The sequence below is a fragment of the Gracilinanus agilis genome, chromosome 2 (genome assembly GCF_016433145.1).
Source record: "Gracilinanus agilis isolate LMUSP501 chromosome 2, AgileGrace, whole genome shotgun sequence".
NCBI lineage: Eukaryota > Metazoa > Chordata > Mammalia > Didelphimorphia > Didelphidae > Gracilinanus > Gracilinanus agilis.
The window spans coordinates 116,119,992-116,130,499 of NC_058131.1; the positions used below are offsets into that span (position 1 = coordinate 116,119,992).

The window sequence follows — 10,508 nt, forward strand, 5'->3', positions numbered from 1 at the left end:
TAATCAAGCACTTCTATTAACCCTGTAAACTCTTTGCTGAAGTTAGACTGCAGAATTAAATATTAGCTTAGCAAAGGTAATTGTTTGTCTTGCTTTGAGAATTTGTTTGCTAAAATCCTTTTCCTGGTGAAATTTTATGCTTCGAGGCATAAAACTGATCCCCTGTGAATCTCAGAGAGAAAATTCCTTCCCACAAAATTGTGAATTTGACTTAGGTACCTTTTGACACAAGAGGCAAGAAAAGGGTCCTGAAAGAGCCTACCTTTCTTGTAAATATTAGTACTGCCTCCTTCTAAAGGGAAAATACCATGCTGGGTGTCCCCCAGTGTAAAAAATATTCTTCCTTCTCCCTCAAATACATCTGTTTTGTAAAAATGTAACATGGTTAATGATAACACATAACATTCATAGAGAATAAATATGAGATATTCAGTTCATAACTTTATATTTTTTTAATTTGGGTTTGGTTTTTTTTGCTTAGATAATTTATTCAGATGTTTTCTAATCTACTGATATCTTTATCAGAAAATCTTTATTCACAGATCACTAATAGTCTTTCTTAATTTAAGTTTTATTTTACCTCATTAGATTTCCCCTGATATTAATGTAAAGTAAAAATGTTTGTTGTGGGTTTATTTTTGAAAAATATATATTTTTAATAACAATCAAGTTACTACAGATAACTAGCTTAACATAATCTCTTGATGTCCATGAACTTCCTTCTAGTCTTATAATTCTCATAATGATTTTTAGTTGGGGTTTGGTTGTTGTGAAGGGTTTTGTTGTTTTTTTTTTTTTCATCGTGACCATATGTCTGTCAGCACCATGAGTTCCTCATTGAAACATAATAACAATTAAGCCTCTGGGGAGGATTTAAACGATAGAACACTTTGTTTACTGTACTTAGTGTTAATATGATCTGTAGGTATGTTAAAGGGGAGTGAAAATATACATGCTGAAATTTATCAGCTTTGGAAGATAGACTTATTATTATTTAAACATGAATTTTTTCAGTCCTATATCTCTAATCTTCTATTATTGCTAGCAGTCTAAAATGTACTTTTACATCAACTAAAATTAGGTATTACATAGTTAGAAACTGACACGGAACCATGCTACTGGCTTATATAGACAATAAAAGATAAATCCTCTTATGTTTGTAGGAAGGAACACAGAAGAAGAAGAAGCTATGATGCAAGAATGGTTTATGTTAGTTAATAAGAAAAATGCATTAATACGAAGAATGAACCAACTCTCTCTTCTGTAAGTACTCAAGATAGAGCTCGATTTTCCTCAAAAATTTGACAAAATCTTTCCTATCACATTTTTGTTTTCACTTACATTTTGTTTAAATTTTTTCAGTATATTTAACATAATATCATATATTTTGGTTACATGATATGCTGACTTTTCCTAGCTTCTAAAGATAAATATTAAAATAGTATTGGCCATAGGAAAAGACATGGATAAAAATTGAAAATAATACTATCTGAATATGAGGAGCAAGAGGTAGAAAAATATTTCATGTTCAAGAAGTAGTTTCATTATCTTAAAAAGGAGTTTGGTTTGTAGAGGAACTGATAAAATTTTAAATTAATTTAATATATTTTCTAAAGTATTTTTAACATTAAATGTTTATCAGGAAGTGAAATTCTATATAACCTTTACTACAGATGATGTGACCATATACATTGTGGAATAAAATGCTAATAATTTAAAAGTAAACAGTGCCCCTAAAGAGGCAGCATTTGCACAGTTATCAGGGTCAAAGAGGAGTGGAGAAAATATAAACAGTAAGCATTCTGAGTATGTGGCATTTCACCTATTCTAGGCCCTCTTTCTTTCCAAGTTCTTTCTGCTTACTAATAGTGTTCTTATAGGATGCCACCTAGTGTAGAGATGGGCTTGCTCACATTTCTTATTTTAGCGAAATGGCTCATTTTCAGAAATACATTCCTGTACTGGAACTTGATTTTTTAATATGAAGAAATAACATTTGTCTTTATGACATCAAAATTCGTACAAGTAGGATTTTGTGCCTCTTAATAGATATTAGGTTTTTTAAAGGCCTATTAAGAATTAGAAAAAAATTTTTTAATTTTAGTAGCACAAGAAAGGTGTTTTTTTCTATAACAATCTGTGTACAGAAAGCCCATAAGAATTATCTGCAAATTGAAATATATCTCTCATTGTAGAAGAATGGCAAGAACAGCTCGAGAATATTCCAGCTGAAGAAGGTTTATGGTTTCTGTATCATTTGTTTGGAGTAGCTTAAAGTTAAAGAGAAAAGTCAGTTATGAGTCCTAAAATCAATGTAACTTAAAGGTCCTTTTAAGTGTTTAATGATTTAGTCATTAGCATATTGATGAACTTTCTAAACTTGCCTAGGGAAAAAGAACATGACCTAGAAAGACGCTATGAGCTGTTGAACCGGGAGTTGCGGGCCATGCTTGCAATTGAAGGTAAGAAACATTTTACTGAGAAAAAAAAAAAAAAAACAACTATTTAATACAAAGCTTCAACTATCAGAGGATTCAGTTCTAAGACAGAAATCAAGCTTCTGGGAACATTTAGCTGCATTAAGATCATTCACTATGATTACACAGCAGTTGCCATATAAATGACTTAGAGACAGAGGACAAAGTCACCAACCTAGGGACCCTGATTCAGAGAGATTATTCATAATATCTATTATAGTGTCATTGTTATTAAGTTCAAAATCACCATAACATCTCATTGATTTTAATTTCTACAAAATAGAAAATCTAAAGCAGAATTAGCATAACACTGGGACTTGGACATTTTACTCATTTGCATTTTATGTACACAGGGAAGAGTGCAGAAAGATGCATCAGGTTGATGTTTCATATTCAGATACTCAAAATTCCCACAGAATATTTCACTGGTGTCAAGAAGACTGAATAAACTGCCTTCTAGTCTCCTATAGCTCTTGAGATTCTAACTACTATACCTAAATGAATACTCAGAGAGATTGACATAGGAGATAAGTAAAACAATCAAACACTTTTCATAACTCTTTTAAATGAATTATATTCTAATCCTATGGATGATTCATAATATAAGTAAACATCAGCCAGCTTAACCTACTGCTTACCATATTTGGTTGTTGTTTTTTTTTTTTAAGTTAGTGTTTTATAATGCCGTTCTTATTCCCTCTCAGTTGGAAATGTTGTCTTACGGTTCAAAGATGTCTGCTAAAAAGTTAATCCTTTGGACTCTGTAAAATGGACCTTTTGTCTAATCAATGCAAATTGATTTTCCTATTCTGTATTGACCTTTTAACCCTTTGACTGTCCATGGTAATTTCTTTCTTCACCTGATAAGGTACCTGATCCATAATAAATCAATTCTAATTAGTTTAGAGACTTCACTGGAAACCCAAGTTTCTAAAAGAAAGCCATGAAAAGTCTTGTACTTTTTCATTATCAAAACTTGGACTGCCACATTTTAATTGAATGATGAAGGCAAATAAAATCCCTACAGCATACCTACATTTACCTAATACGTTTATTGTTTCCAAAGCATTTTCACATCAGTTAGCTTATTTGATGAATAAAATTGGGGGGAAATTAAGCCCTCATTTAGGAAATCAAATTCCATTTATTTATTTACATGGCTACATAATGATAAGATCCTTAAGAACAATCAGAGTATTTCATATAGAATGGATAATAGAAAAAGTGTGAAAAATAGACACAAAAATTCCTTACTTTACATGGTTGTTTTTTTAAGTTTATTACAGAAATAAAAGAACACAAAGATGATAAATTTTATTTGTTCTTTTTTATTAAGAATTTTTGTGGTAAGTCACATAATTGCCAATGGACTTCATATAACCTTTAGAAGAGATTAGAAAGTTAAATAGCCAATTCTGAAAATTCAGTACAGTAAATAGTCATTTGTTTTTTTTTTCCTCGTGAGAGGAAAAAGTGTCTACAAAAAGACTATAGTCTTTGTGCATGGATTCTGATATATTTCACATGTATCTTCTTCCTCTAAGCATAATTATGCATGGTCTTATATAGCAGCTGACCATACAAGATCAATAAGAACCATATGTTATAAAGGCATTCTGCTATTCCTATAGGATATGAAAAGTTATCTCAGCATTGTATTCAACAGTCAGCAGTCTCATCCCTGCCACCAAAGTTGCAATCTAAATAAACTGATACTTTTATACAACTGGAATAAAAATAGAAAACTCTTCCCCTCCCCCATTAGAATAATAAAACAATTAGGGAACTTTCTTTACTTTTAAAAGCTTGTTTTATTTGTATACCAGTTCTTTGTTTGTTTTTTATGTTTGTTACTGTCCCACATCTGACTGTGCTTTAAAAAGAAAAGAAAACCCTATCCGTGAGTTTTCATCTTTAGTTGTTGACAAGAAGAGACTAGAGAAAAAATATCAACCTGCTGATTGCAGATAAAGACAGTTTATTGAGTGTCCTCCTGCCCAGCTAATGTGAGCAGTGTGTGGGCAGTACTGTCATGTAGAGGTGTTGACCATTGTGATGTTCAGTGATGTGAAGACACTGTCCTCTTAGCCAACTGTTAAAATGGATGCATATACAGCTGAATAGCCTTTTGGAGTGTTAAAGTACTTCCCAGAGGACGCATGAATAGGCAACACTGTTTTTGTTTTTGTTTGTAAGTATGTTCCTAGTTTCCTTTCCCCTCCCTCCCATTTAGCAGTGAGGACATAGCTTAGCAATAAACTGGAATCTTTTCAAGTGAATTTGCTGCTGAAGCTGCCTATCCTAAGAAATGTGTATAAGGAACACAATGAACCATGGCTCCTTAAAAGAAATATAAATGGATTGGATTGGAAACAAAAATAATGTGAGAATTGTGATCATTCTGCTAAAAAGGTCCCAAAGCACTTTGGTTATTTCCTTGCGAGGTGTCCATTCCATATCAGGATAGACCTCAGGCAGACAACCGTGCCTTAGATACTTTACCAATATTTTTTGTTCCATGTTATTTAATGCCCCCTTGGGAAAGATAAATTCATTTCTGCACACATTGGGGTGGGCTTTTAGAAAGTAGAGCGTCCATTTCCTTCACAAGAGATGGATCTTCTTTAGGGTTTTGTACAGCTTGATTTATTCTTGGCGTATAGTTTGAAGTGGGTGCTCTTCTAAAAGGATTTATGCACAGGTTCACTATTTTTGTAGTTATGGTTTATATGATAAGCTTTTTATATTTAAAATCAATATGTAATCCTGTGGAGGAGCTTATCCCCTAAAACCCCATTTGTAAATCTATTTTAGCTTTGTTACACAGCACAGCCACAGTATTCCATAGATTGATTAGGTTCAGCAGTAGAATCCTATCAAATGGCCTGCTCTGATGATGATGCAAACTCTTTCAGGATTGCTAGTTGACTGGAACTAAAGATAAGACTTGACGGCAATCCCCCAATGTGCTCTTTACAAAACTAGTGTTAATTTTCATCAAAGTGTAAGGCTTATTTATAGTGGCAAGGTTGAAGGTTTACTGCAACTTTAGGCCTTTTATGTTAAAGTATTTATTTGAAATAGCCTTGCTTTTTAAAAAGGTGAGTATTAGCTTCAGCAAGGGTATAAACAATGCAGAACTTGTAGGTGAATTATTTAAAATGTAGAAATTTCTAAAATTCAAGCAAAAACCAGATTTTTGTGGTTATTTAGTGCATGTTTAGTAGCAGCTTAATGCAGACAGATATAAATCCTACTTTGGCTCAAATGTAGCATCAATATTTAATCCTATTTTGTTGAAGGAGGATATATATAGCTTTTTTTTTAAGTAACGCACTAGAATCTTTAAATTAATTACACTCTGTATTATAGCTTCTCACATTCAGAGTCAGTGTAGGTAACTATGACTGGTATTATTGGGAAGTGAACCTTCCCTTAAATTTACAGTAGATAATTTATAAATTTAAATGTATGTACTTTTCAACATATTTCAAAACATCTATATGAAAGTGCTTCAAAAGGACTTTTTTTCTTATTGCCTTTAATTTAAAGAAGTAAATCTGTTTTTGTTCAATAAAATTGAACTTATCTTAATAAAAAACAAGATGACAAGTTTCGTTTCCCAAACTAACAGCTAAAGATATGAATTCTTACTATCTGTGAGAATACTTAAATATAAAGTCAAATTGTTGCTGCTTGCACTAGTTCTAACAGCTATTTCCTGCACAAATCAATTTAAGTGTGTTTAGAAATCCTATTTAATATCCAGATATGTACTTGATAATGGAAAACCCCATTACTTATGAATTTGGATTCTAACCTCATCCTAAAAGTAATTAACTTTACTTGTATTCAGAATTTCAGAGAAATTACAATTAGAGTAACTTTTTAAAGATTTATGGAAAATAGGATTGCTGAACAATGAAAAATTGAGGACTAGGGAGATTATTGAACAATAGATAGTTTATGGGATTGTTGTTTTTCATCTTAAAAGTGTTTTTTAGCTGTAGCTTTACATTCTGGAGTTTTCTTTCTAAAAAGAATCCTTACAATCCTAATTATAAGCTGAAGCATTAAAAGTAAATAAAGGTAGATGACAGATCACTGTATCCCCCATTGCTTAGCGCAGTGCCTTGCCTATTACAGGTATCTAATGTTTACTGAATCAACGAAATAATTATTTGAAGACGTTATGTATCATGCCCTTGTCACTGATACTGAGAGATGCATTTCTTAGCAAATGCTTTCTGAATACAAATCATAAAGTGTATATTTTATTCCACCCATAGAAGTTACCTGAAATTTTTCACTTGGTTCTGTTTTGAAGAGTATAAGAAAAAAAAAAAACTTTTTTTTTCCAACAGGTGCACCTGGTATAATTCTTGCAGAGAGGTCTAGATCAGGGGGAACAAATTGTAAATGAAAGTTCATAGTAGTTGTCATAACTATAAGTGCAAAATGGAAAAAGAGGAGCACTTTTCAAAACTGGTCTTTCTTATTTGCCTAGTTTTCATTTTTAGTACGTGTTCATTACAAATGAAACTTTTTTTCTTTATCATATTCATGTTTTAGAAACCCATAGAATTCGGCTTCTGTATAGTTAGGAGAGCTTGATTTATAACTGGAATACTATGTTTATTAAATACTCTTCCTAACATCTGGTCAATTTGAATCAAAAGGGCAAAGTTATAAATGACATGATATTCTTGCAGGCTTGCTATTTTCCTTTTTTTCTTCTTTCTTTTTGTAAATTAAAAAAGATAAATCTCAGCAAGTTAACCTAGGTGTCATAACTAAAAAAAACCAACAAAACTTTTCTCAGAAATTTTAGTTTTCTTAAAAAAAAGACCAACTCACTTTCTCAGTTGTGATAATATAAGGATATGGTTATTTTTATGTGTTTGTGTACTGTGTATGATATATGTGACATACATTCTATTTTTATGCCTATCTGTGCTTAAAGAATAAAAGGAATAATGATAAAAGTAATTAAACATTTCTGGCTTTTGCTGCTATTCCAACCTTTATTGCATGATGATGCATCTAATTTTTAATTTGTAAATACAAGACAGAATTCCCTCTAGCACCACTTGCTTTCATAAGGCTGCTGAGCAGTTTGCTGTCTTGAATAAATTTTGCTTTGGAGGGGGGTCAGGGGGATTTGAACCAGCACATTCTTGTGTGGTTTGTGAAGATTCACATGGTAACCATTGGTGTGCATTGTTAGGTTTATCTGAATAAGCACCAGCCATGTGAGTTTTAACGTGATTGCCCAGGGCAATGGAGAGAGAGGAGAGAAAAACCCAAAAGGATTGCACACCCTCTTTCCTCTGTTTTTGGAAAGTGCATTGGCGGAGGGGACACCGCCTGAGTCAGTGGCTGGCTATAGATTTTTTTTTTAAGCTGGTGTCCTGTTTCCCTCTTGGTCCTCATTTGTTCTGCTATCTCCTTCATCATCTACTTCTTCTTTTCATTGTTTACCTTCCTAATGAGGGAGGCGGGGTAGACTGGTGGTTGATTGACAGCTACAAGCCCTTACAGTCTGTCCAGAGAGCAGTTGGCTTTGGTTTCACAAGGGCTTTAAATGTTAAATGTGGTCCTGTTTTATGAAATGAAACCGCTCTTCTTCTTAAAGAAAGCCCAAAGACTAGAGAGCTTGGGAAAGAAATATCATAGGTGTTGCTCCTAAAACTGGCACAGGCAAGTCTGCTGGGGGTGAGGGCTGGGAGGAGGGGGAGCTGCCCACCGGATTTCCCAATCTTTTGCAAAGAATTTCAGAAGCAAATATGTAGTTTCCCCTCCCCTGCCCCCCCCCCAATACTTGAAATGAAGGTCTCTGAACAAAACTCTTAAAAAACAATACTGGCTACTGTGCATTTGAGAGCTGCGGTGGAAAACTGCAGAGCAAATTTATTTTTTTACTTCAAAGAAAATGCTAATTAGCTCATCCACTACTTTTAAAGTTATTGTGAAGCATATGGCGCCCAGTGTGAGCTACATCCAACTGCTAAAATGGAGTGAGGAGGAAATTAGCGAAGAATAGGCTATTTAGGGTGGGGGTGGTTTGGAGGGGGAGGGGGCAAAGTTCTGAGGCTGATCTCCCAGCTTCGATGAGATTTTCTGGTGGCTCGCCTACCCTGCCCCTCTGCCCCTCTGCCCCTCTGCCGAAGCCCCTGACCACCACCTTGGTGTGGAGAAAGCTGCCCTCCCTCCTCGAACTGCAGCTCCACTCAGGTGCGGCCCCTGGCTTGGCCTTCCAGCCATGCCCTCTGGCCCGAGCAGCCGCATCCCACTGCGGGACGAGTTTAGGACATTCATTTGTGAGGCGGAAGAAGCCCTTCTCGCCCCCCAGCCGCCACCGGCGGTCCCCAATCTCACCAGAAATGTCAAGAGTTCTCCCCGAAACACTCATTCTCCTGAAGTGGGGGCTCCAGAAGGCAGGCATTTGTGGGGAAGAAGGGAGGGAAAAAGAAAGGGAGCCAAGGGCGGAAGGAAGGCCAAAGCAGGAAACCTGCTTGGGCTGCTGCACGAGGCGTCGAGTATAATCAGCTTCTTTTCCCTACCCTCAGACTGGCAAAAGACTGAAGCCCAGAAGAGGCGAGAACAACTCTTACTGGATGAGCTCGTCATCCTGGTGAACAAACGGGATGCGCTGGTCAGGGACCTGGACGCTCAAGAGAAGCAGTGAGTCTGGCCGGTGGGGAAGGCGTCCTTTGCCATCTGCTTTGTAAATGACCCAGAAAGTTTGCAGGAAAGTTCAGCCTGAGTCTCTGAAGGGACCCAAGCAGCGCCCCCAGAAGGTCCCAGGCCCGAGCTTCTCTCGGGTTCTGCCCACCCTCCCACTCTCCCTCAGGAGCCATCCTCTGCCAGCTTTGGAGGACCCGGGATGGAGAAGGGCAAGAGAGGTGTGGGAAAGGCATTTCTCTATCCCAGTACTCAGGCGGGCAGACGGGCACCTCAGAGAATAATCATTTCCTTTCCTATTTGAATTCCAGGGCCGAGGAGGAAGATGAACATTTGGAGCGAACCTTGGAGCAAAACAAAGGCAAGATGGCCAAGAAAGAAGAAAAATGTGTTCTTCAGTAACTGAGCTCCCGAGACACCGAGAACCCTTCCCGACTGTCATGACAGTGGAGCCCAGACTAGAAGATGGAGATTCATTCTTGATTTAAAACTTAAGCATTTTGTTTGGCCCAACTCTACTTCATCCCACTCCCCCTTCCCCCTCCTTCCTTGGAGAAAATCCCAAGACTTCGAAATAGCCTTGTATCAGGATTTACTTGTGAGCTTGTCATTCTTTTGAAATTTTATGTGAAATAGATTTGCACAGAAACTCTGTAGGTGATGAATGGTATTGGAGATGTTTAAGAAGCTGTTCAAGGAAGAAGAATCTGCCTCTAAACTTTCGTTGGGAAGCAAAACTGAAAACAAATCTGGTTGTTGTTGTTAGCATTGAGGGGGGAGGGATAAAATGGGGATAGGAAAAATATGAATGATTTCATCTAGTCATGTCATATGTAATACTTAATATGCTACCTAAATTTTATAGTTAGATCATATACAATGAAATTATTAAGCTATGCTATATTTATCCATGTTTTTCCCCTCCAGTTGTTTTCCACTTTACTGTAAGCCTAATAGAATTCATCCCCTCTGACTTGCTCAGAGGAAGATCTTTTAACATAGCTTGAGAAGAGAACCCTGTGATTTGAAGATGTGGTATAAGAATGGGGCTAAATGATGCATAAGTTTACAGAAAGTTCTTTTTTTCCACCTAATGATGCACCATGTTTTCAGGATAATTATTTATTACATGTAGCTTGGTTCCTTCTTTTCATTGAATCTCAACATTGGCTCAAAAAATGCTGTTAATATTTATTCTGTATCTATAGGAAGTCTGCCTTGCCACTGTGTGCAATTCCCCCAGTTAATGTTTTTCTTCTCTAGTATAGCTCTATCATTTTTTGTGAAATGGTTATCTGTTTATTTATTACAATACTGAATCACATATAAATTTTCAATAAAAGAATC

General features: G+C 35.7%; 1 protein-coding gene across 8 annotated transcripts in view; it reads left to right on the forward strand.

Annotated features, from left to right (window-relative positions):
* Positions 1-9,928, forward strand: part of EHBP1 (EH domain binding protein 1) — a 403,219-nt gene extending 393,291 nt beyond the window's left edge. For all 8 annotated transcript variants that reach the window (XM_044663370.1, XM_044663373.1, XM_044663371.1 and 5 more), the window contains 4 exons: positions 1,164-1,263; positions 2,389-2,462; positions 9,047-9,161; positions 9,473-9,928. In XM_044663370.1, the coding sequence (XP_044519305.1) occupies positions 1,164-1,263; positions 2,389-2,462; positions 9,047-9,161; positions 9,473-9,563 (380 nt within the window). In that variant the 3' untranslated portion in view covers positions 9,564-9,928. The remainder of the gene's footprint in view (positions 1-1,163; positions 1,264-2,388; positions 2,463-9,046; positions 9,162-9,472) is intronic.
* The last annotated feature ends 580 nt before the right edge of the window (positions 9,929-10,508 follow it).